Source organism: Malaclemys terrapin, chromosome 3 (genome assembly GCF_027887155.1).
Source record: "Malaclemys terrapin pileata isolate rMalTer1 chromosome 3, rMalTer1.hap1, whole genome shotgun sequence".
Taxonomy (NCBI): Eukaryota; Metazoa; Chordata; order Testudines; family Emydidae; genus Malaclemys; species Malaclemys terrapin.
Genome location: NC_071507.1, coordinates 135,820,795 through 135,847,898, shown reverse-complemented (window position 1 = coordinate 135,847,898; position 27,104 = coordinate 135,820,795). Strand labels below are relative to the sequence as shown.

General features: G+C 43.5%; 1 protein-coding gene across 1 annotated transcript in view; it reads right to left on the bottom strand.

Moving 5' to 3' along the window:
* Positions 1-374: 374 nt before the first annotated feature.
* The window catches only part of GPR63 (G protein-coupled receptor 63), a 40,856-nt gene continuing 14,126 nt past the window's right edge, over positions 375-27,104 (bottom strand). The window contains exons 2-3 of the mRNA XM_054023514.1: positions 11,249-11,365; positions 375-2,124 (exon numbers count right to left, since the gene is read on the bottom strand). Of these exons, the coding sequence (XP_053879489.1) occupies positions 721-1,980 (1,260 nt within the window). The 5' untranslated portion in view covers positions 1,981-2,124; positions 11,249-11,365 and the 3' untranslated portion in view covers positions 375-720. The remainder of the gene's footprint in view (positions 2,125-11,248; positions 11,366-27,104) is intronic.

Sequence of the window (27,104 nt, the reverse complement as noted above, 5' to 3'; positions counted from 1 at the left end):
CTCCATTTCCTCATTCACCAGGATTAAGGAGTTAATATCCCATTAGGTTAATTTTCAGAAACAATATCTAGCAAATCAGTAACTGTAGTTTTAGATACACCAGTGTAAATCTGCCCTCTAGAAACTAAACATATCTTTCATTAAACTACCACCATAATGTGTAAAAACCTTCTCTACAGGCATCACAAACATTCTGAAAAACAGATTCTGTAGCAAGTTTTGTAAAGTGCACAAAATATTAATGGAAATATTTTTTAAAAGGTTCTAATGTCATCATCAAAACTCATGAAATATTGTTAAAATTAAATAGAAGTTACCTAAATGTGACTTTTTGGCTCTAATGTCTTGGCAGAAAGCAGCAACATTTTCAGAAAAATTACACCAACTAAATATACTGTACCATAGCAGCATAAAAAACCCTACAATTAGATGCAATTGCAGGCTTAATAAGCAGAAAACTGACAAAATATTAGAAATGTAATAAAAAATAGTCTGGGTTTCCACTGAATCCTGGGAGGTAATATTTGTAATTTTGTTTATAATGTTTCTGACAGTAAACCCAGTTCTAATCAATCACGTTCTTCCTTAAAATTGAACAAGATATTGGAAAACATACTCAAGTTATAAGATATGGCAGTTGAAGGAGCCATATTAAAATAAAACAATTACATAAAAACAAATAATCCCAGAAAATAATCATCATGTCAAATAGCTGCAATTTTACACAACCGACCGGTGCTCCCCACACACATAGATGGCACTTGGCCGAATGCGTCTTCTTGTGTGACCAGGAAACTGTGGCAAAAACTTGAAGTACTTGGGCATTAAATCTAAGCATGCATCATGAAATTTCTTAATCCTCCAGTAGTAAATCAACGGGTTCAGTGCAGACTTGAGGTAGCAGAGCCAAAGGAGCCAAGTGCTTATCTCAAAAAAGTTGTGCTTGTGGTAAAAGTGACTGTTGAATGTGGCAATAAGGCTGTAGGTGGTGAAGGGCGCCCAACAGACTATGAAAACAATGAACAAAATCAATATGGTTGTGAAGGCACGAGTTTTAAAGCTCATATCAATGTTCATTTGAAAAGGTCTCTGAAGGCTCATGAGACCAAGCTTGCTAGCCTGGCTGAGGCATATGCTGTCGGGATGGCTGTGGATACGAACTGCATTGTGGCGTACGGTATTGAGTATGCCCATAAAAGAGTATAGCATCACCATGAATGGAATAAAAAAAGAAATTAGTACAACTAGTATTACATATGCCTGGTAGCCAGGACTAGTGGTGTAGCCAAAAACACACTGAGGTGCTCTAGAAGGTATCTGCAGGTTTGGGTTCCCCACAGATAATGGAAAAGCCACAACAAAGGATGCAGCCCATGAAACAGCAATGAGGATCTTTGCACGGTAAGGATTCAGCTTATCTTGCCTCTGAACTATAATAAGGAATCTATCAATGCTAATAATGAGTAGGATGGCCACTCCCTCTATGACAAACAGCCAGAAAAACATGGCAGAGACTCTGCAAAAGAGATCTCCAAAAATCCATCGCGTCGTAATGATGGTTATCAGAGCAAAAGGCATGTTCAGCACTGCAAGCAACATGTCTGCAAAAGCCAGGCTTGCTAAGAGAATGTTAATTGCAGATCGCATGGCAGATTTCTGGTAGACCATGAGGCAGACAACAAAGTTTCCAAGAAAAGAAACCAACAGTATAAATATCATAGCAGCAGAAAGAATGATCTGGAGTGGCAGACTCAAGCTCTTGAAAACTTCTTGTGTTGGGAGGATAGCTGTAGGGTTCACTAGTAAAGTACTTATCTCAGTGGTGACCATGGCCCCTGAACTGTGATTCAATGGCTGTGTTGTGCCACTATGAAGCAAAAATTGGGGAGTGGTAAAATTCATATAGGCGTTTTCATAGACAATAAAAGTAGCATTCAATGTCCTAGAGTGGGCAGATGTCAACATTGCGGAGAAAACCATTGCTTCGGGAGGAATGAATGCAGAGCCAAGGTCCTCAAGGCATTTCAGCTTGTAAGGGTAGTATCATGTTCCTTGGCCATGGACCAAATCAGGATTACACAACTGAAAACAGCAGAGCTCCAACTTTCATGCCAATATTTATGCCTGAAAAAAACAAAAACAAACAAACATAGGAATGAAACTTAAAATGAGCAGGAAAAAAATTTGGTTCTTAGACATCACTAAAGGACAAATAATGTAATAAATTTGAGAACCCCTGTATTCTGATATTAACTGTCTGATAATTTCTGTAATTATTCTCCTCCTTCACCCATCCCCCAGTCCTGGACTATTAATTTAAACATTCTGAATGTGTTTTAGAATCTGAGTGAGTCCGAGACTGCTAAAATTTCAAGCCTGAAGGGAGATGGAGCACCACACCAGAAACGCAGTCTTTGGCTTAGTTTTATTTGGCATTGATTTTAGGTACACTTTGAAGTCACAGAATAATGAGGAAGCATAAGTAAGAGACTATCCTACCTGCTCTAAAACACATAGGATCAAAAATACAATCCCTTCCCACAGCTGGAGTTTATTAACAAAGAAATGAACAATAATAAAAACAAATCATGAACAAGAAGTCCAAACTTTTATCCAGGCTTCCTCTAAGGTTCCTAGCTGTCTAGGACCTCTCAGCCTTCAAGCCTGCTTCCTCCACTTCAAATGCCCCCAGCAGGAGTGGCCTCCCTCCAGGCTCCATATTGCTGGCAGGTGTTGCAGGGCAAGGCCACTTTCAGCTTCTGTTTCCTCAGACAGACCTTTAACTTCTTCCTAGTCTGGTCTTGTATGGTGTTTGTTCACTCCCTCACAGGAAGGTACAGTATTACTATGAACATAACTACACTGTTGATTCATGAGTTTAATTATTTTCCCTTACTGCTTGAAGGCGGAGGATTAATGTTTTATGTTTCCCTCCTACCTTTTACATTTCAGAGCCCTGCTGGTAGCTCAGGGAAAGCAGACTGTCCTAAACTACATAGTGAGATTCTTGTAAAAATGCCAGATAAACTAGTTACCTTGTTCTAGATTTCTTCTTCTCCTCCTTATTCCTCGCCCTTCATTTGTATTTTATATTAACTCCTCTGCAACAAGCACTAATGTTAATAATAAACTAAAGCACAAACAGGGTAGATCCATAGTGAGAAATTGCCCAGAACTTATTGAGAGAAAAAGCCAATTTAGAAATCTTTCCTTTAATAGTCTTCTCCACCAAAAATGTTAGAATTCTGTGTGTAATCAATACCTAATAGGAATTTATCCCACTCTTTTCTGGTTCAGATGAACAATAATTTGGACAGTATGAGTATCAAAATCCTATTTAGGAGACCCACAAAGGCCTATTACTCAATGAACACTGTAAGCAGTGTAGAGAGAAAGTAGCATCAGTGTTCCGTAAGGAGTGATTTGAAAGGGAGCATAAAAACAACAAATAATTCATGATTTAGAATGGTGGATAAGTACCTTGCTGAATTGAAGCTTGAATACTGAGTCTTAGGGCCGCGCTGCCGTCGACTCCGCTGCCGCCTCTTGCCACGGTGGATTTCCGGAGTCGACGGCAGAGCGATCAGGGATCGATTTTATCGTGTCTTCAGTAGACGCGATAAGTCGATCCCCAATAGATCGATTGCTACCCGCTGATCCGGCGGGTAGTGAAGACGTGCCCTAAGACTCAGTATTCATTATGAGCAGCAAATGGAGGAAATCCTGGAGATGTTCTGATAGGAAGTGAGGGATATAACTCAGTATGATGGTGCTAGTAGGCCCATCTTCAAGCTTCAATTCAGCAAGGTACTTAAGCACATGCTTATCATTAAACATTATCCCACTGAAGACAATGGGACTATTCATATACTTAAAGTTAACCATCCAAATCTGCAAAATCAGGGCTTTAAACATCTTCATAACATCTAATCTAGCTCTGATGTTTTAAATTTAGATAGCCTTAGGTGTCCAGATAGCAGAGGATGTTTCACAAAATGCTAGACAGAAAACAAACCAATCAATCTAAGGTGTTCTTGTTTAGAGGGAAGGGATTTAAAAATATATGTTTTTTATGATTCATTACCCTTTAACTACAGCAGAAAACAACTTGGGGGAAAAGTACGAGCCACAAAGCTTATTTTACGTATACTATATCAACTCACAAGCATACATGCACTGTTCCTTCCTTTCTATTTAAATCCCAGTAGCTAATATATGCAACACAGAGAGTGTGAAATTCACCCAGGTGCAGAGTACCAATGAAAGGTTTTGTGCACCATTTAATCCATTCTGAAAGGCTGTGCTGGGGGACCTCTGAGCCCTCTAGGTACTGGATCAGTGCAATTGGAGACAGAGGACCAATGTTCCCTGGCGGGGTTGCTATTCATTGATGATGGGACATCAGAAAAACAGGCAACACGGAAGTTAGACTGGGAGCAATTCAGCCACATGGACAGAGCAATGCACAGGGCTTAAAGCAGCTCCATTTGTTCAATTTAATCTGCATTCAGTTTCACTCCTTGCAAATGAAACGAGGACAGGGTCTCCTCACTGATTCCAAATAACTTAGCATTGTGGATGAGCTGCTAGGTCCATGAGTAAAAACAGCCATATAGGTGCACGGAATGGCTGTAGATACTCTATCCCAATGGGCTGGGAAAGCAGAGAGCAAGGAAGGGCTGAGCCTCAGCCCTCTGCCCTGTCTGTGAGTTGAGGGAGTGGGTAGGATTCTCTTCATCCAACCCCACAGAGTTCCTCCCACAAAACCTGAGTAATCAGGCTTTTTGCACAGAGAGCAAGTTGCAACAAATTTATGTTTCAGTTATTCTCTCCTCCCACCATCAAGCACACAATCTTTTCTATCATCCATCCTGTGTTTCCCTCCTCCAAAAAAAAATTGGAAATAGAAACAGAGGTTGAAAAGAAATCAGAAAGAAAGGAGCTAAGAGAAGTTCACAGTGGTTTTGTTTCACTCTGCAGTTACTAGCTGTGAAGGCCAAATCCTACAGTTTGAAACTGAGACAGATGCATTGGATAGCAGTTATTGAACTGAGCATAAATGAGCCCATAGATTGAAGATAATCTAAATCGGCAAATTTGCTTCTGATCAAAGTGGACAAGTAAAACGCGGATACATTTTTGTCACTGTATTCTCATTTTTGGAACATGCACTCTCGTTGATTCTTTTCAAATTCAGAAAAGCTACAGTCCAAATTACTTTTTCCTTTTCAATGCAGAAAATTACTGGGTACGCACATTTCCTCTGAAGCAAATTTCTCACTCGAATGCAACTTTCTTTATATGGAGCATAATAGAAATAATTGTTTCTGATGCAGTGTAAACTCACAGCTAAATATCGCACAAATTTCATTCATCAAATATAATTATTGCTAGGGCAAAAATCTATCTGTTTAGAATTTGGAAAGTATACCCAACTGTCAAAGATTATGTCTCATGTAGAAAGCCAATAACCATCAAAACCAGAACCTCCCATATAGCCAAATGGTGGAGGGTTTTTCTTTATACTTGTAAATACAGTATTACAGCAACAGTTGGGTTTGAGGCAGAGTAGGCTAGTCTACATTTGGCCGTTGCTCAAGTTTGCCATTAAATTTAAAGTTTTCCTTTTTAATTTTACCTGTTTCTGTATCAAATTCTAGCCACCTACCACCAACCAACCATCTTAAGGTTGACAGGTGATTTAAACACATAGAAAGGAAGAACTTTAACCTGCCCGTTTACATGGTCCCACTTGGGTTTTGTTTTGCTTTGTTTTTACAATTATCATGAATGGTTTATTTTAATTTACATTTGGTTGGGTTAAAGATGACCTGTAATGTTAAACATGGTAAAAAAATTAACTTATTATTACATAAGTCTATGTGCTGACTGCCCTAAATAACTAGGGTAACAAATACATTTAGCACAAACACGGATATAGGTAGGTAGTACAGATTAGGGAAACATTTTTTAAATACAAAACCGAAACGTTATAAATAATGTAACTATCCTTTCTTTGACCCCATACATGTGTAAGGGGGACCTGGCAGATTTCTCTCACTACATGGGAGGGAAAGGATTTCTTCAATGCCTTAACATTCAATTCCCTGCTTCAGATAGAGCAAGGAGTGGGGCATAGAACCGATGGGAATGGGCAATTTACTTGTTAACCTACCTGATTTTCCACTGGTGAGACAACTGAATTAGCTAGTTTCCAATCACGCAGACTTGCGTGTCCAGTATCACCAGCAGAACCATTCATTCATCTCTTTTTCAAATACCAAGATTGGGTAGAGCCAGGGCTATGAATAGATTCCATCCACATCTGTTTTGAGTCACCATTTCCATTTGAGCCTGTTGGGGTATTACCTGGTTGGTCTTATATACCATGTTATACCACTGTCTCCTTGGCTATCCACAGCTTCTATCTCCATGCACTCTTCCACAGTGAACAATTTTAAGCAGTCAGTCAATCTAACAACATAGCCAAATCATTGTAGTTGGCATCTTTTGATGACTCTAGTCATGGACTACACTTTCAGTCCTTTATGGATGTCGTCATTTCTTAATCTACCTAGCCATGTCATACCTAGAATATGGCAAGGGCACCTTATTTCCAATGTTTGCAGCTTTTGCTCCAGACATTTTGTCAATATTCATGTTTCACAACCATAATGAAATGTGGGTACGAGTGTTGTATATAATCTGGTTTTAGTTGTTACGGATTTTACATTCCAAACATTTTTATTCAGTTACATGAATGGTCTCCTGGCAGTAGCTATCCGCTTGTCAACGTCATCTTCATAGTAGTTGTCATATGTTATAATGGAATCCAAGTAGCAGAATCTATCTACTTGTGTGAAGTCTACACCATTAATAACTAATTTAGTCACTTTCTTGATTTCTGATTTCAAATTAGTTTGGTCTTTTGTTCATTCATTTTTAATCCCCATTCTCTGGCTGGTGTATACAGGTTAATTTGAAGCTGAAAGCCACTAATTTTTGTTGCTATGCTCAGGATTGCAGTGCTTGTAATGCTAGGCCGTGATTGGTGCACATGATGCAAGAAGGGGCCTTAACATAAGAACATAAGCAAGGCCGTACCGGGTCAGACCAAAGGTCCATCTAGACCAGTATCCTGTCTACCGACAGTGGCCAATGCCAGGTGCCCCAGAGGGAGTGAACCTAACAGGCAATGATCAAGTGATCTCTCTCCTGCCATCCATCTCCACCCTCTGACAGACATTATTTACAATTATTACAATTATTAACATAATTGTATGTTGCTTTGCAGTGCTCTTTTTGGTTTCACTTAATAGAATAAATATTGCTTTCAAACACACACAATTCTTTTATTAAAAAACAACAACCGGAGGAGAGAGTCAAACGAAAAAATTCATCAGCAGGGAGGGGGAGAGGGTATGGGGGAAGGGAAGTTCTCAAGAGGAGCAGGGGTCCCAGGACAGCTACAAATTTGTCTGTGTCCAGGGATCATACCCAACCTTCTCCTTTGGAGTACTATGCATCCAGTGCTGTACTTCAGCAAGGCCAAGCTGCTGAGGGATGGGTGTTGAGTGCAGTGGAGTCCACACTGCTGGACTGTGAGGAGGTTCGAGTGGAATGCTGTGGGTAGAGAGTGGAGCCAGGAGGTTGATAACAGTGTGTTGGTGGTGTGTGGAGGGCGCATGGGAAAGAGTTTTGCGACAGTGGCTGCAGGGGAGGGTGGGCACGGAGCTGCTTGGTTTAGAGAGCTAGTATCGCCTGGAGTGTGTCCACTTGGCGCTCTATAACTGTTAGGAGCCGCTGCGTGGCTTCTTTCTGGTATGCTGCATTCTCCTTTCGGTCATTCTCCTTGCTGTCCCGCCACGCCTTCAATTCCTGTTTCTCAGCAGCTGAGTGCATCATAACCTCAAGCAGAAAGTCCTCCTTGGCTCTTCTTGGACACTTTCTAATTCTGCGCATCCGTTCTGCTGCCGATAAGGGAGGCTGGCCTCCCAAGGTCATCTCTGAAGTTTAAATGCAACATTTTACAGAAGCAATATTATTTGCAACACAGACAACACTGATTCAGTGCTTTAAAACACAGCCAGTACTCACACACCTGTCACTAACTGGATGACCTCAGGCAAGCACACATGAGCCACAAGACCCCCCAAAATGGTGAGTAGCTGCAGGGGCAGGGTAAATCACTCTTCCTGGATCCTGCTGTACACTTGGCACGTGGCTCTTGGGGACAGCCAGCATTGTAGAGTGGGCCTGATAATCATTCCTGTCCCCACATTTTCCACAGGAGGTGATCATTATGGAAGATATCTCGCTGCTGAGGGTGAGCAGGGAATCAAGGGAGGGTGTTCTCTGAGCCTGCGGCTTCCACCCTGGCACCTATGCGGCTAGCCTGCGTGCAGCAATGGTCCCCCCGCCACCCGTCATGGCAAAGTGGCGCGGGAAAGTTACTGTTAATGGGGCAAGAAACAAAGCAGCTCTGCTGAGGAATCTGCAGCAGCGGATTGCCCAGTATCTCCATGAGAGTTTCCTGCAGATCTGAGGGAGATTCACGTGAAGTGAGGGAGTCTATCAACAGCCTCTTCTGCCTCTCAAACTAGGCATGCGGTGGGAAACAAGCCTGCTTCCTGCAACCGCCAACAACTCGCTTCATCAATTCCCCAAATCAGATCCACTTACCAGGGGCCTCCTCTCCAGTTTGCCAAGCTCCGACTGCTATGACTGGCTTGCCTCCTCCGGGGTAGAAAATCGCTCCTGACTGCATGCATCTCTGGCCTCTGAGTCATCCTCTGCCTCTGAGTCCCCCCCACACTTTGTCCAAGATTGCCTCCTCCTGGCTCGGTTCACTCTCGATTGGCACGTGAGCCAATGAAGTATCCATAGTGGTCTTCGCAGTGGAGGTGGGGTCGCCAACGAGTATCGCATCCAGCTCTTTGTAGAACCAGCAGCTCGTGGGCACTGCACCGGAGCGGCGGTTTGCCTGCCGCACCTTGTGGTAGGCGTTCTGCAGCTCCTTCACTTTTCCCCTACACTGCAATGTGCCCCGGTCATGGCCCCTTTCGATCACGAATCGTGAAATCTGTCCGTAGGTATCATAATTCCTATGGCTGGAGTGCAGCTGGGACTGCACAGCCTCCTCTCCCCAAATGCCAATGAGGCCCAGCAGCTCGGCAGTGCTCCAAGTGGGGAATTGCCTGGTGCATGGAGCAGACATGGCCACCTGGAAAGATGTGCTGAGACCACTGCATGCATCACTGAGCAAACAGGAAGGAGACTTTCAAATTTGCAAAGGAATGTACGGGGTGGGGCTGACAGTTGGTCACCTAAGGGCAGGGCAGTAGAATTCAAACCGATGACCAGAGAGGTGAGAACAGGCATTGTGGGACACCTCCTGGAGACCAATTGCAGCACTGTAATCACCACGGTGTCTACATTGGCACCACAGCACTGTAGCCCCGGCGCAGAAAGCTCTACGCCTCTCGTCAGGCTAGCTTTTTTAATAGTGCTGCAACTGCGTAGTTTCTGCGCACTAAATGCCTTGGCAGTGTGTTCACTTTGGGAGTTATAGCGCTCAAAGCTGCTTTAGTGCGCAAAAGCTTGCCAGTGTAGATGGGTCCTAAGGGAGCTGAACAAGATGTTTTCTAAGGCCACATCTATACTACAGAGGCACAGTTAGGGTGCTCTAGCTATGCTGTCATAGTTTAGATCCTTACTAAAGTGATGGAACGGAATTTTCCATTGTTGTAGAAACTCCACTGTCCTGAATGATGGTAGAATGATCAGCAGAAGCATTTTTCCATCAACATAGCTATGTCTACACTGGGGCATAGGATGGCAAAGATATTGCACTACGGCATGTGGGATTTTTCACACCCCTGAGCATTGTAGCTATATCAACCTTTTAAGTGTAGATCAGGCCTAATTGTAGAGCAAAAAATATTGCATTTAGTATGCACCCCTGTTTGACTTCAGTTTTCACTTCAAACTACTATGTCAGCTCACTGATGACTTGTATTGCATATCAAGCTATACTATATAGATTCTGCAGTATTTGAATCAACTTGCTTCTAAAATTGTGCCATAACCAGGTCTCTGAAAAACAATCAGGCACTTGGTCCAGATGGTATCCACCTGAAGTTTTAAAACATGGCAGAACAGGCATAGTCATGCTCCTTTGCAAACGATTTAACCTCATTTGGATGAAGGGTGAAGTCCCTGAAGGCTGGCAATGCTCAATCACTGTATCACTCTTTTAAACAGGTGACCCAACATATTGCAACAGCTATAGAGAAATATGTCTAATAAGCATTCCTAGCAAGGTATTCTGTAGAGTGATTCTCAACCAAATGCAAAAAAGAGCACAGGAAATCCCTTCTGAGTCACTAGCTGGTTTTATGCCTGAACCTGGACTGTAGATAAGATATTTGTTTTTTATCAAATCTTGGAGAGACGCAGAGTTCAACGAACCTCTGTTTTGCACATTCATTGACTTTAAGAAAGCATTTGACTTTGTAAACAGAGAGGATCTATGGAAAGCACTCAAGTGGTATGATTTTAGCAGAATTATTCATAAAAAAAGTTTATTTAAAATTGAAGTATTTTTCTCTTTTCCTCTTAAAACTAGAACTATCTATATTTAAAAGTGAAAAGTACTAAAGCAACAATGACCAATCTGGATTGAGCAATTAGTGACTCTTAATTACCCTCTTAAGAAGAATGCCTTCTGCCCTTAATTCAGCTGATGGTTAATGGCCAAAAAATGCCCAACATGGAAGTCCTATTACAAACTGTGAACAGATATAAAAAGAAAAGAAAAATACCATTTACTTAGTTCTTCAGAAAGAGCATGGTCTAGTCTTTAGATCACAAAAAAGAGCATCAGCATTCTGGGTTAACTGCCGGTGCTGCCACTGACTTGCTGTGACCCAGTTTCCTCATTAGTAAAACAGTTATTATTCACCTGCTTCACAGGGATGTTGCGAGGACTAGTTAGCATTTGGGACACCCTTCAATATCATCAAATGAAAAGCACTAAAGAAGTGCAAAGTATTGCTGAAAACTTGCACTGCCAATGATGTTCCATGGTCTTTGCCTAATTTTTAAATTAACCAATAGGAAGATCCATTTTTAACTTCACAACTTCATTCTCAAATTTACATTGGATTTGTATCCAATGTATCTAAATTGGATATTTAAGTTTAGCGTCCATTTACACTCTTTCCTGACACAAAAATCCAAAACATACCAATCCAGGCAGGATCCCTTGAACAGAATAAGGAATAGTCTGAATAAGTCATCTTTCGGTGCTCTTCGTGAGGTTGCATGCACTGATGTTCAGCAGAATCTTCCCTTTTCAAGCAGCCTGTTAAAAAATAAGTAAGTCAGTACTACTGACACAGATATGACAAACACAGGCCTCTCTTAAGGCGATTGTATTTATCGTTATGAATGTTATCTGAATGTTTGAGTCAGCCTTGAAAGTATGAAAACTTCAAAGACCATTATGTTGAGATGTGCCAGATGATACAGATCGTAGAATATTCATAGCCTTTCGTATCAATACATGTTATATGTATTGTGTATTCTTGGTCACTGGGGAAATCTGGAATCACTAGAGGGTGATTAATACAAAATTCCAAGGCTGATTATGCAGCCTTTGAAGTCTTACCTCCCAGAGGAAGGGACACTGACTGGTTTTACCTATTTTCAGGAGGCTGGGAGACAACAGTTTTGGGGATACACAGGCTAGGATTAAACAGATTCAGCGGTCTGCTCTCTGATCCCACAAATGGACATGACCTTTCATCCAAGGTAGCACTCTACCCTGCTGAAGGTTTAGAAAGACTGGAATCTGCCAGAGTCCACACAGGACTGATGGGCAACTCCTGGTACAACTAGTATGCATTGAGATCTTTTATTTGTTTCATATGTTTTCTCTGTATGTTTTTGTTCTTAAGTAAATGTACTCTGCTAAGAAAGAGCTGGATAGTCACTTATAACCACTGCTAAGCCACTGTCATTGTCCTTGAAGAGAAAGCAAAGTCCAGAGGCTGGACGTTAGTCAGACCTGCTTGGGGAGAACCTGAGTCCCTGTCCAGAGAGGGGACAGCTAGAGACCTGAGAGAGCATTCCTGGAGCCGACCTGGAGGTTGTCAAAGAGGCAGTTATTCTGAAACTGTAACAACTAAGTCCAAACATAAGGCAGAACATGGGCAGAAAGGCAGCAGTTTTCCCTCCAGTAAAACTGAAAAGATACTTTTTGCTGGATGGGGTTAATATTCTGTTAAGTAGAACCTAGGCCCCAATTCTGCAAGGTACTTAAGCATACACCTAACTTTGAAGTCAACTGGACTACTCACGTGCTTAAAGTTAGGAAGATGCTTAGAAACCTAGCTGTGTTAAGGGCCTGATCCAAAGCCCTCTGAAAACAATGAAAAGAAACAGCATTTAAACACACAGGCTGCTGTGGAATTTCATAAGGAAGGTGAATGAAGTTCGCAGAAAATAACAGACATCAACCCAACCATATTAGAGGAGTGAAAATGATTGGACAGTTACAATAATATAAATGGACCATCTAGTCACCACCACCACCCAGTCGTCAACAGGATATTGCTCTACTTTAACAAATATCTAATGTGACATCTGTCAAACAGGCTAGGAGGCCTGAGTATTACTTTTTCATATGGCTCTGGTGAATTCACACCATCCATTTTCAAATGAGCACTTTGGCAGACTCTTCCACTTATTCTCAAAGGGAAATGAGAGAGTATCAGCGAGCCTTGAAAGCTGAAACATCTTAATGCTTTTTGGCAGCTCCCAATGATCTCCATTATTTACAAATATTTTGTATACATAAAAATCAAAGCACAAGATAAATGTAGTGGGAGACAAAATTGCATTCCTCTGGAATGTTTATGGACCTTCTGGTTTTTAAAACGCTGGAAAGGCTTTGAGCTGTTTCACAATCACTCTGTCACAGTTTTCCCAAATGGTCAGAAGTCAGTATTAATGGATGTTATTTTGCAATCAGCTCAAAGTTAACAATTTGTTTATTCCAATAAATAGGATAAGAGGGAATATTATTTAGTCATGTATAAAAAACACACAGATAAAATGCAGTGCTAAGATTATGATAGGCATTCATGACTAAATCTGCTCCCCGTTTAACAAGATCAGCATCATAAACTGTTAATCTTTTTTCCCAGCCTCACTAAAGCATCAGCTAAGGGAGCAGGTTTGCCAGCAGGCAGAAAATAGTGCCAAGAACTCGGAAGGATTAAATTCAAATTTAACTTGTCAGATCTTCCCACAAGGTAAGCATATTCTCTGAAATAATTTTTATTTCTTCTCATTACTTGCATGCTAAGAGAAGATGCCATCAGTAAGAGCTGGTAGTGTTTTTAAACCCAATTAAAAAAGTAATCTAAAATATCTGTGACATATAGGAATAACTTTAACCTCAAGCTGCCAAGCAGGTGGATAAAAACAAAGCATTTTTTAAAGAAATGAAAGTGAACCAGAACAGTTTGTACTGTGTCCAATTGGTATTCCCCATTATATGTATTGAGAAACTCTCTCAAATCAATAGAATCCATCAACGTGAAAAAAAATTGTCCTGATCCAGCAATGAGTTCTGTATGGATGGAACCCCATGCATAGACAGAGCTGAGTCAATGGGGCTCTGGGCAGGCACACTTGTCTGCCCACACAAAGCAGCTTGCCTAACTTCAGCCACTGTATGTTAATGAAGGCACTCATCAAAGAAATTATAAGAATACCCAAATTATTTTGATTTCAAGGTCAAAACCAATACCTTGCTGCACCACGAATGAGTATTGCTTTGTGAGATACATCACTTCACACCCTGCTCTTCAGGATAGGGACTGTCCCTTAGGATATGTCTACACCTAAAATGCTACTGATAGCGCTTCACTGTAGACACTCAATGCAGCGATGGGAGGGGTTCTCCCATCATTGTAATTAATCCACCTCCCAAGAGGCAGTAGCTAGGTTGACAGAAGACTATCCGACTTGCACTGTCTACCGGTACCGGGGCTAGGTCGGCATAGCTACGTGTCTCAGAGGTGTGGATTTTTCATTGCTATGCTGATGTAAGTTCCCAGTGCAGACCAGCCCTTTGTATGTGTTCATACAATGTCTAGCACAAAGGGGCCCCAAACACAGATGAGGGCTTTAGACACCACTGTAATACAAATAATACATGCAAGTATTCAGAATCATCCATCATACAAGACATACCAGCATGCTAGTGACTCCCTCAAAAGGCTGAAAAAGCTTTTCAATACATTCATATCTCTTTTCAAACTGGTCAAAATTTTTGGCAAAATATTATTTTCTGACAACTTTCCATGCTCGGTGTGAGTCCAACAACAATATATTTTGGCTAGCTTTCATTAAATTTGGTTTGGGCATTTTGGGAATGTAACATATGATACAATGTCTGAGCTCTTGTACTTAAATAAACCAAACCCTGCTTACCTTGAATAGCTTAAACTGCACAATCAGGGTCAAATACACCTTCCATGCCCCACCTGAAAACCTGATCTGCACGCTGAGAAGGTGGTAAGTAGGGTTTAGGACAAGCCCACTCTAGGTTGCAAAGCAGCTGCAGAGCTGTTCTGTTAAAGCTACTTCAGCCTCTTGGCTGAGGCAGTTTACATGTCACCTACCAAACACTTTTGTGGCATGGGAGGACCAGAGGATCCATGCAGCACACTTTTGGCTGTGTCCACTGTGCAATGCCAAGCAGAGAGAACCTAGACCCAGGATCCATGCAAGGAAGGGGGTATATCTCTTCCATGGCTCCCCTCTACACTTTTACCCATTTACATCCTGGACATATACCTGTTCTGCTGCCAGGGAAGAGGGAGCTGGCTGGATTTGCTCCTCAGTCATTAATGGTTTAACAAACGATAGCAGCTATCTATGAATGGAACTTAAAGCGCACACACAGTTTGTCATTTTTATGAAGTAACAAATCATTACTGAAATGTCTTTACTTCCATTACTGACAGAGCAAGGCAAAATATGCACACTTATCTCATTATTGCTTTCATAGATACTTGCCTGACTGTGAAAGAGTAAGAATTTGTGATGGGAGGGGGGACACATTGGGGTGGAAATGGGGGTATTAGAATGAGTGGAAAAAATGTGACAATTTTGTATTCTTTACAAATTGTGGGCTAGGTATGTTGCTCACATGGTATCTAGTTAGGTTGACCAGACAGCAAATATGAAAAATCGGGACGGGGGTGGGAGGGTAATAGGAGCCTATATAAGAAAAAGACCCAAAAATCGGGACTGTCCCTATAAAATCGGGATATCTGGTCGCCCTATATCTAGTGACTGACTGAGCCTCCCACTTGTGGCACAGAGGGTTTGCAAAAGCCTTTGGCAGTATCTTTACTAGCAAACTTTGCAGCCACAATGATCCACCAGAGGTAACAACAGTGTTAACAGGGCTCAGCTGTTTTTATCACCATGTTGATGACTTTTACCCATTTTATAGTTTTAATCCTTGCCCATTATTTAACTGATTTTCCTCCTATTGCCTATTTTTACTTTTATTTTGTTTTAAATCTGTGACTGTTATTTTTTTCAATTTTATTCTTATTTATTTATACATTCCCCTGTTGATTTATACCCACCATATATTTTTCATTTTGATTATTAAGTCTTTATTAAAGGATCTCTGTTTCTTAGGCTACGGCTCTAACCTGATGGTAGTGTCCAGGTTTGGAGGTGCTGAGGTTGGAAGGGAATGCCTCAGCCCATGCCATTACCATTCTTGCTGCAACCCTTACTGCAGCCAAAGTTCTGCTACTTCCCAGGACTTTTACCCAACCCCTACTTCCAAGGAAATAGATGTTAGGATTCCTGCTCCTTGTGAATACTGCAGGCCCTACAGCATTTGGGTCAAGAAAGTAGGGTGGTTATGGCTAGCCAAGTAGCATAGGTAACTGTTTCCGCGATAGAAGAGTACAGCTCACAGATTGGAAAGTACCACAGAATCCTTCAGGATAAAAAGGGGACATATTAATATAAAGTTTGTTATTTATTTTGTATCAAATGTATAGAATTTTTATTTTCAACTAATACAAAAATACTCTAAAGTCATTATTATTCACCTGAATTCCAACAACATTTGCGGAATTAATCTAGGATAATCTACCAAGTCAGATACATACTGGAACATTAACCTATTTGTCTTAATGTAAAAATGTAGAATCTAAATAAAAGTAATAGGTATTTATTAAGCCAAGCTATCTAATCGTTTTAATAACTTGTGAACGTTTCACTTCTCAAATCAGCTAATAAGAATTATTCTCTCAAGATAGTAAATTTAAAAAAAAAATTGCACAAAAATGAATCCATCTTATGAGCAATAATTCCAAAGAAGTGTGCCCATACAGGAGGAGGGTTAAGGAGAATTTCCATTTGCCTTACTATCAGAAATGACCTTTACATACTGGTAGCTGGACAAAAACAAATCCAGTACAATACACAAAAAATGTCTATGCAGTCATGATTGGGAGGGTCTTAAATGTTGTTCAATGAGTCTTGAACAACAATATGCAAGCAGAGAAAATAGGACAGAAGTTCCTAAGAAGTACCAAAAAAAGTATGTTTAAAGCAATAAATCACTTGAACAGGTTACAGAGTGGGGCTCAGACAGTCCCAGAAAGGCAAGACCCTTCCAGAACCTTCACATGAGGGGGATGGCATGGCTGGGGGGGGATTCACATGGGGGCACACAAGAGGGTCAGAGACTGGCACAGATGGGCAGGGGCCCCCCCAAGATCCTTGCACACATGGGGGGCAGAGAGATATCAAACCCCACTGGGGGAGCAGGGACCCATAGATCCCCAGTTTACATAAGGGGAATAAAGGAAAGGAGCTCAAATCACTCCAGCTAGGCAAACCCCCTCCAGAACCTGACTCACATGAGGGAGGCAGAGAATGGGGAGGCTGGTGGCCTCAGATCATGGCACAGACACAGGAAGATAATATGGGCTAACAGGCACTCCTGCCCCTCTTCTCCTCCTCACTCATCCCTATGACCATTCCCAGTGTGCCACCACTCCCCATCACCTGATACCGAAGCCCTTTCCACCTACTCCTCCGCCCCAAATCATCCTCCCCTCCCAGCCAGCATTTGCTTGTGTAGTTTATTTTCTTCTCAAAAAATAATCTCAGTGCTTTCTAAATAATCTACTGTACCCAGATTACATTTCCCCAAAATAAAAATCTCCCTTTGATAAAGACAGTTTGGAGCAATACACCGTTTTTTCTAATTCAGATTTCCACTCTGGGGCTGATTTGAACTCATAGTGCCTGGGGTGGAGCTCAGATTCAAAGTATAACATATCCTCACAGTCACTCAAGTCCTGTGACCTAGAGGTAGTTTCCCAGCTAGGTAGCCTCTCTTTCTGAACACGTTCGGTATAATCTATTAGACATGCAAATAGGCATGCAAGATTTCAAGTGCCTAAGAGTAGAAGCAAACTGCTTTTGAAATAACATTTTAATTTGATTTCCCCCCAAAGGTCTGGTGGGTTCTATGTACTCTATTGGGAGTAACCCTTGAGAGTCTGAGATGCTGATGTGATGATCTGAGTGCTGGTTTAATCTCTATCTGTGAGCAAAAATAAGCTTGACAAATTCTGGCAATCTAAGAAAAGCTGTTTATTTTGGGGGGCTGTGTCTTGGGAACCCCTTGGTCAAATGGCCCCAAATTAGGAACTCTAATAGAACTCTGGGACCCCAGAAGGCACACCAAATTTCAAGGAAATCAGAGTAATCATGTACATTTTAGAGCACTTAGAAGAATATAGCTTTAAACAGAAAGCTGGTCTTAACCTTAACTATAGAAAGCTGCTGTTCTGCTATGATAAACATCTACAATATGAAACATTTAACATATTGCTGTGAATTGGGCAAAACATTACTGAAACCGATGGGCATAACTAAGGCCCTACCAAATTCACAGTCCATTTTGGTCAATTTCACGATCATAGGATTTTAAAAATAGTAAATTTCATTATTTCAGCTATTTAAATCTGAAATTTCATGGTGCTGTAATTGTAGGGGTCCTGACCCAAAAAGGAGTTGGGGGGGGGAGGAGGGTCACAAGGTTATTGGTGGGGGCGGGGGGTTGTGGTACTGCTACCCTTACTTCTGCGCTCCTGCTGGCAGCAGCACTTCCTTCAAAGCTGGGCAGCTGGAGAGCAGCTGCTGGCTGGGAGCCCAGCTCTGAAGGCAGAGCCACTGCCAGCAGCGCTGCAGAAGTAAGGATGGCATGATATGGTATTGCCACCCTTACTTCTGCGCTGCTGCTGCCTGCAGAGCCAGGCCCTCAAGTCAGAAGCTGCCACTCTCCTGCTACCTATCTCTGAAGACAGCAGTGCAGAAGTATGGGTGGGATGGTATAGTGTTGCCACCCTTACTTCCGCGCTGCAGCTGACCGAATGCTGCCTTCAGAGCTGGGCGTCCGACCAACAGCCACCACTTTTCAGCCGCCCAGCACTGAAGGCAGTGCAGAAGTAAGGGTGGCAATACCACAACTCCCCTAAAATAAGCTTGCAACCCCCCTGCAACTCCCTTTTGGATCAGGACCCACAATTTGAGAAACGCTGGTCTCCTCAGTGAAATCTGTATAGTATACGTTAAAAGCACACAAAAGACCAGATTTCATAGGAGGAGACCAGATTTCACAATCCGTGATGCATTTTTCATGGCCATGAATTTGGCAGAGCCTTAGGTGTAACTGCCACTCTTCATTTAAGATAGCTGTAAGAAACAGTTACGCTCCTTCATGAAACAGTAGTAGCTTCCACCCCAAACAAAGGTACATGCCACCACCCAAAACCAAGGCACATAGTGGCTGCTCAGGAATTTGAATTAAGAGGGAGAAGGGCTTGGCTGGGTACTGTTTGTAGTAGAAGTTTGTGTGTGTAAGAGAAGCAGAAGAGAAACTCCTGAGAAACAGAGACAGAAAGCAACATGGAACACTAGATGCAGCCTGAACAAGCAATGAATGTGTGGTGCTGGAAAAAGAGAGAAAGAGCTTTGAGGTTGGGTTCTGGCTGAAAGGGGGCTTTGAACTGTGAGCAAAGAAACTGTATCTCCTGTTTGTTTTCTCCTTTGTTCAGGAGGAACAGGTCTTCGTACAATTTCTATAAACAGAATTGTATCAAATATCGGACTTCGTCAGCAATTTCTCCTCCTAAAGTAAACAACCTCCAGGGCTCCAAACTTTCTCAAATATCCCACCACATCTCTCTTAACTCTTACACAAATAAAACCAAAAGAATTTTCAGACTGCTTTCCAGAATATTAATTAAAAATCTGGAAAGGTCAGGATTACATAATTAGAAGCAGTTATATATTAACTCGAATTACTAACATGTAAGAAAACATAAGATCGTATTTCCCTCACTAATTCAACAACATGTTTCCCTCCAAGAGCTTAAAGATATTTCAGTTAACTCATTTTGCTAACATTAAAATGAGTATTAAGTTAAGGAGAAGCTTATTTGGTTTTGAATTTAACATCTGCTTCTAAGGAGATAATTTCTACAATTTATTGACTTCTTGTATCTGGTATAAATTTAAAAACAGTAATGACTGTAAAGCAATATATGGTGTCAGATTATGGGTGCTCATCATCTGCTGAGATATCTAGCCACAAATGACTCAAGTTGAACCCCCAATTTCAGTGGTTACTTGAAAGTTATGGCCTACGATGACCGGAGAACAAGTGAAATGACATCACAAGAAACAAGAGAGCGAACACGTCATCTTTTGAGCAACTGGGGGGGGGGGGTTTAAAATCTGTTTAAAACTCTATTTATGTTAAAATCTATTTTAAATTCAAATAAATAATTAACATTTTGGAAAAAGAAAACTTTTGTTAAAGATATCTCCCACCCATTCGATTAAGATGTTATAGTTAATAATAATACGCATCCTGAGACACCCAAAAGGACAGCCCTGCAACAAAACCAGGAGGTGACATCTTGATATTTCTTAAAAAAATCCAAATCCAATTACATGGATTTTCCAGTATGCTGCAGAACATATACTGAACTAAAGTAAAAATGTCACCCCATTTACCATTTCTATGCCCCTCTAGAATTCTCATTATTTTCACTTTATGTCTTTTTTTAATCCTCTAATTATTTTTTCTTTGTTTCAGTTAGACACACTTATCTAACTCTGGCCATAACAGAAGTCTAGCTGGTTACTAGCAATTCCATACTTGTATAGCTGATCAAAACATTTTCAATGCAAACAGTTTTCCATTGAAAAATGAAGTTTTGTACAAATAAAAATATTTTGTGGGAACGTGTCTTTTTAAAAAAAAAAAAAAGCCTAAGACAGTAGAAATGATTTGCTTTGACTTTCTCCTTACGTTTATATAAAAACTATTCATTTAGACCAGTGTTTCCCAAACTTGGGATGCCGCTTGTGTAGGGAAAGCCCCTGGCGGGCCGGGCCGGTTTGTTTACCTGCCGCGTCCACAGGTCTGGCCGATTGCAGCTCCCACTGGCCGCGGTTCGCCGCTCCGGGCTAATGGGAACTACTGGAAGCGGCGGCCAGCAGGTCCCTCGGCCTGCGCCGCTTCCAGCAGCTCCCATTGGCCCGGAGCAGCGAACCGTGGCCAGTGGGAGCCGTGATCGGCCGGACCTGTGGACACGGCAGGTAAACAAACCGGCCCGGCCCCCAGGGGCTTTCCCTACAGAAGCAGCGTCCCAAGTTTGGGAAACACTGATTTAGACTCATTTTGTGTTAAAATGTTTCATTTTGATAACGTTAAAATTGGTTTTATTTTGTTTTAACTCTCTCTCCACACACACAAACACACACACACACACACACACACACACACACACACACTTAATACAATAATGTTTTGAGGTTATCAAAATGAAACAGTTTTAACTTATTTAAGAAAACATTTAAATGTTTCTCAAACAATTTTTTTCAGAGTTTTTAATTCATGAGAAAGTTTGTTCCAATTCAGAATGCAAACTAATTCTGAAGAGTCCAGAATCTCCTGCAGAATGGAAATTCCATCTTCCAACAAATTCTACATACTTGAGACTCTCCCACAAATCCTTCACTTCATATTTTAGTTTACAGATTGCCTTTGCTAGACAAGCCCCAATAATTTTTAATTCTTCAACAAACATTTTCAAATCTACTCTTGCAATCTCTGCAGGAGCCTCCAGTGCCACGTCCCCAGCTCCACAGGCTCAATCAGCACTATATTAGATGCCTGCTAAGAGAAGAGGCCTAGCTACCTTTCCCTGTTTCAGACAAATATGATTTGTTAAGTCATTTCCCCGCCATCCCCTTCAGTCCATCCATGGAGCATCTATTCTCAGAATCAGATTGCCATCCTGCAAACATACATGTGTGAAAGCATGGGCACACTCCCCATGAAATCAAACGGACAATTCACACGCTTTAAGTTAAGCACATGTATAAATATCTGCAAGATGGAGGCCTTAATGAGGTAGGTCTCAGCTAAAAGAAGGTGAGCCTTTCAAAAAGCGTTTTAAAGGCGCATTTAGTATCATCTCTCTTTTTATACACCTCTACCCCGATATAACGTGACCCGATAGAACACGAATTCGGATATAACGCGGTAAAGCAGTGCTCCGGGGGGGCGGGGCTATGCACTCCGGTGGATCAAAGCAAGTTTGATATAACGTGGTTTCACCTATAACGCAATCAGATTTTTTGGCTCCCGAGGACAGTGTTATATCGAAGTAGAGGTGTACTGCCTTCTTACAACCTGGCCCGATTCAGTCACCAGTCTGTTGCAAGTGCACCTAATTGCTGGATCCCATGTGCTTCCAAGCCAACTGGGTCTGAGCAGAGTCTAGTCATTATTTCTAGTGGTGGGTCTATAGTAGGGTTACCATATTTTGTGCCTCCTAATGGAGGACACTCCCGGGGGCCCCGGCCCCGCCCCCAACCCCGCCGACGCCCACGCCCCAACTCCGCCCCCTCCCAAAGTCTCCGCCCCCTCCCCTGCTTGAAGCCTGAAGCAGGTAAGGGGGAGTGTGGGGGGAGGAGGCGCGGCCCAGGCTGGCCCCCGGCGGCTCCAGCCTGGGTCGGCTCGGGCCCTGGCCGACCACCCCCGGCTCCTGGCTCCCAGCCCCCCGACCCCGGCCCGGCTCCCAGCGCCGCGGGCCGGCTCCCAGCTCCCCGACCCCGGCCCGGCTCCCAGCCCCGCGGGCCGCTCCCGGCTCTCGGCTCCCCGACCCCGGCCCGGCTCCCGGCTCCCCGACCCCGGGCCGGCTCCCCAACCGCGGGCCGGCTCCCGGCTTCCAGCGCCGCGGGCCGGCTCCCGGCTCCCCGACCCCGGCCCGGCTCCCCGCCCCGCGGGCCGGCGGCTCCCGGCTCCCAGCCCCGCGGGCCTGGCCCGGCTCCCAGCCCCGCGGGCCGGCTCCCGGCTCCCGGCTCCCGGCTCCCCGACCCGGCTCCCAGCTCCCCGGCCCGGCTCCCAGCCCTGCGGGCCGGCTCCCCGACCGCGGGCCGGCTCCCGGCTTCCAGCGCCGCGGGCCGGCTCCCGGCTCCCCGACCCCGGCCCGGCTCCCCGCCCCGCGGGCCGGCGGCTCCCGGCTCCCAGCCCCGCGGGCCCGGCTCCCCGACCCCGGCCCGGCTCCCAGCCCCGCGGGCTGGCTCCCAGCTCCCAGCCCCACGGGCCGGCTCCCGGCCCGGCACCATGCCCCCAGCCCCGCACAAAGAGGCCCCGGCCGAGCCTCCCGATTTTCCCGGACATGCCCGGCTTTTGGGGATTTCCCCCCGGACGGGGATTTGAGCCCCCAAAAGCTGGACATGTCCGGGAAAATCCGGACGTATGGTAACCCTAGTCTATAGGGCACGCTCCCAGGTTCAGACCCCTTGTTTGACACTCTGCAAACCAACCACCCCAGACTCTGAAATCAGTGCCTTACAAGCAGAGCCTCCTGAGTCCACCAAGTCACTTACACACACTCCCCCAGAACTCCAACTAAGCAGTAATTCAAGCCATTTGGGGACAACGTGTCAGGAAAGCCAGGTACAGAAGCTTACCCAAGGAGTTTCTTAACCACAAAGACTTTACTCTTAAAAGCATTCAAGAGTTACAGATCTTTGAAAAATAACAGACAACGGAGAGGAACCCTCCCCAAGTTTGATCCCACCCTTTAATTAAGTGAGTCTGAGGCAGGGGTGGCCAACCTGAGTCTGAGAAGGAGCCAGAATTTACCAATGAACATTGCCAAAGAGCCACAGTAATAGTCAGCAGCCTCCCATCAGCTCCCTGCCGTCCTGCTCCCAGCGCCTCTCACCCACCGGCAGCTCCACTAATCAGCGCCCCCCCTCCCTCCCTCCCAGCACCTCCCGATCAGCTGTTTCATGGCATGCAGGAGGCTCTGGGGAGGGGTGGGGGAAGAGGGAGGAGTGAGGGCATTGCAGGCTCAGGGGAGGGGACAGGAAGGGGTGGAGTGGGTCAGGGCCTGTGACAGAGCCAGGGGTTGAGCAGTGAGCACCCCCCCGGCACATTGGAAAGTTGGCACCTGTAGCTCCAGCCCCGGAGTCCGTGCCTATACAAGGAGATGCATATTAACTTCTGAAGAGCTGCTTGTGGCTCCAGAGCCACAGGTTGGCCACCCCTGGTCTGAGGTTTATCAGCCTTTCAGGCAAGGCAGTGTCCCTCCTGCCTTCTCACTCTCCAGCAAGTCCTTCTGACATGCGATGATGTTCACAGCAGCATGCTTCTTAAGGACAGTCTCTCTCTCTCTCTGTCATCCTCTTCCCTAACCATACACACCACCATGAAGAAAAAATATTGTTCCATGGAGGTAGGCCAGTATTTGAGAGTCAAAGTCGATGGCCTGAGATTGCAGATTTGATACCTTGTTGAAGGACTATCATTCAGAAGGTATCAGACTCCTTTCCTGGGCAGGGCTGCTGTCTGGAGTGTAGTTTGACAGGCTGTTATGAAGACCAAATAGTAACAAATTGTGATACAGCCTATCCCTCTATCATCCTCACTGGTAGCTCTATCTCTTCCACACTTGAATTACCTTAACTTCTCCTCCCACCCCAAAGGCGTTTTTCCATAGGACCCTACCGCTGTTTGGTCTTTATATCTTTACCCATCCATCAAACAGTTTTGATGATTCTTTTTATGGTAGATCTTTTATTGTAGTTTCTTAGCATTTTATTTTATCATTTAATTGTAAACTGTAGCGAAGTGCCCCATGTACCTTTGTTGGCACAGTAAGGAATTCAAGTACCTTTAGTAAATATAAATGAGCAATAAAAACTAATGAAATGTAAAACCCAGGAAATTAATATTTCATAATTGTATCTATTTTATCTATCTGCCTACCTGGGTTAAAAATACCAGCTTCAAATAGTCTGAGATTCTGGGGACATTCAGCTACCACTACATTCATAGTCTGTTTCCTTAGCAACACTATATAAGCCATCTGGCTGCACACAGCTAAATTCTAATACCATATTTCATCTATATCACAAATAGGCTAGAAAGGCATTTATATTTCAAAGTGTGTAATCACTATGATAATTGAGTATGCTAATAAAACAAAAAAGTTACTGGTATTCTTAGAGGAGGGGGAGGAATTACACACTGGCTTGATCAACCGGATGCCTCGGAGGATTGATAACGGGATACACAGTCTTTCACTGGGCTGCCTGAAAAATCCCACTCCTCTCACTGCAATCAGCAGAGCTGCTCAAGATGACAGTCCCTTGGCTTGAAAGGGAGAGAGATGCTGGCAGGTCATTTTCCAAGAAGGATTTTCAATTTTAGAACTCTTCCTTCATCTTCATTCTACAGAGCTCAAATTTTACAGCCTTCAGGATGCACTACAATGCTCACTTGTTTTCTTGGGCCTTTCTGGGAGGAGCAGTTTGAGGAAGTTGGAGTCTGGTGCTACATATGGTGAGCTATTAAATGTAATACAGGCTTATCATAGAACTAACCAGGCTATAGATATGAGGTGGCTTGGCAGCAGAATTATTTATGGTAAGGCTATTTCTCCTTCAGTTTTTTGGATTTTGGGGGTGTATTTTTTAAGATAACTGTACAGATACCTAGAGCTTGATTGGATAGACAATTTAAATAAATGTAAAGAAATAAATCCAGCCCGGGTCAGTATTGCCCATACACTGCTACGAACTGATGTTTCTTAGCTAGTCTCTGTGAAATGAGTGAATGGATACAGTCCAGTTCCCGGTAGACAGGTGTCCACATAGTAACTGCAGTGGAAACATCTCAGGGTAAAGAGAGAAGGTTTGCCTGCCCTCTTACAAGTTAGGCACAGTATATTTCCCTGCTCTCATAAACACTCTGAACAAGCCGAGGTGAGTGAGTATTGATGACATCCGCCTTCACATCACAAACAACATTTGGCGTCTCAGGGCTGGTCTACTCTACAGTTAGGTCATCTTAACTACATCTGTCAAGGACGTAAAAAATGTCATGCCCTGTGTAATGTAATTAAACTGACCTAAGCCCCAGTGTAGACACTGCAAGGCTGACAGAAGAATTCTTCTGTTGACCTAGCTACCGCCTCTCACGGCATGTCTACATTACAAACTTTTGCCGATGCAAGTTGCACCAATACAATGTCACCACAGTTAGTATATCACTTGCACATGTGATACTTGGCTCCCTGCACTGGTGCTATGCGTATTCACCAGAAGCACTTCTGTCGATGCACAGTGTGGTACACCATGGGTAGATACCCCAGCATGCAATTCACCACTGTCCAGTGCACTTTTTGGGAAGTTTTGGCAATGCAGGCGGGGGGGGGGCAGAAACGAGTCATGCTTGGCTGCCTGAGAGCAAGGAGTCAACTTCCCAGCATGCAACTTTCTCCATCTCATAATGTCATCTATATCCCATAAGTTTTGCACCTTTAAAAATAAATAACAAATAAATAAAAAAAAAAAAAACCCACCTCTCTCAGACCTGTCTGGCCCTCCTCACTGTCCACCATCTCTGACAGAAGCACAGAGGGCTAGCTCAGTGCTTTGAGCATTGGACTGCTAAACCCAGGGTTGTGACCTCAGTCCTTGAGGGGGCACTTAGGGATCTGGGGCAAAATCAGTACTTGGTTCTGCTAGTGAAGGCAGGGGGCTGGACTTGATTGACCTCTCAAGGTCCCTTCCAGATCTAGGAGATAGGATATCTTCATTAAATTTATATTTTTAATTTTATACAGCTCCTGCACAGTTCTGCACTATTGTCATGAGTGTTGCAAGCACAGGGCGCACAATACTTCAGTATTTGTAGACCCACAAGAACCACTGAATCAGAAGGGAACATTATGATTCTGTGGAGGACAGATTGATGTGGGACACAGCGAGAGCCAATTCAAGTTGTTGGTGGCATTCACAGAGCAGCTGCAGATGGTGAAGCATTGCTTCTGAGCCTGAGAAACAAGCTCTGACTGGTGGGATCACATTGTAATACAGATTTGGGATGATGAGTGGTGGCTGCAGAACTTTTGGATGTACAAGGCCATGCTCCTGGATCTATATGGAAAGCTTGCACCAGCCCTCTAGCACAGGGACATCAGAATCAGAGTTTCATTGTCTGTGGAGAAGCAATTGGCAATCGCACTCTGAAAGTTAGCAACACCAGACTGCTACCAGTCAGTGGGAAATGATTTTGATGGTAGAAAATCCACTAAGGGGGCCCTTGCCATCCCAGTCTGCAGGGCCATTAATCATCTCCTGCTATGCAGGACTGTGACTATCAGCAATCTGAGATGGATGAATTTGCAGCAATGGATTTCCTGAACTGCAGTGGAGCAATAGACAGAATTCATATTCCTATTTTGGCACCAGACCACCTTGCCACAGACGCTGACATTTTTAAGAACACAGGACTGTACAGAAAGCTACAAGCATGAACTTTCTTTCCCCATTTGTGGATTATCACTGGTGATGTTGCAATGTCAACAGTGATCCTGGGAAACCCAGCCTACCTAACTCAGGAAGCTGTACACCTACCATCTTGACAGCATCAAGGAAAAATTAATCTA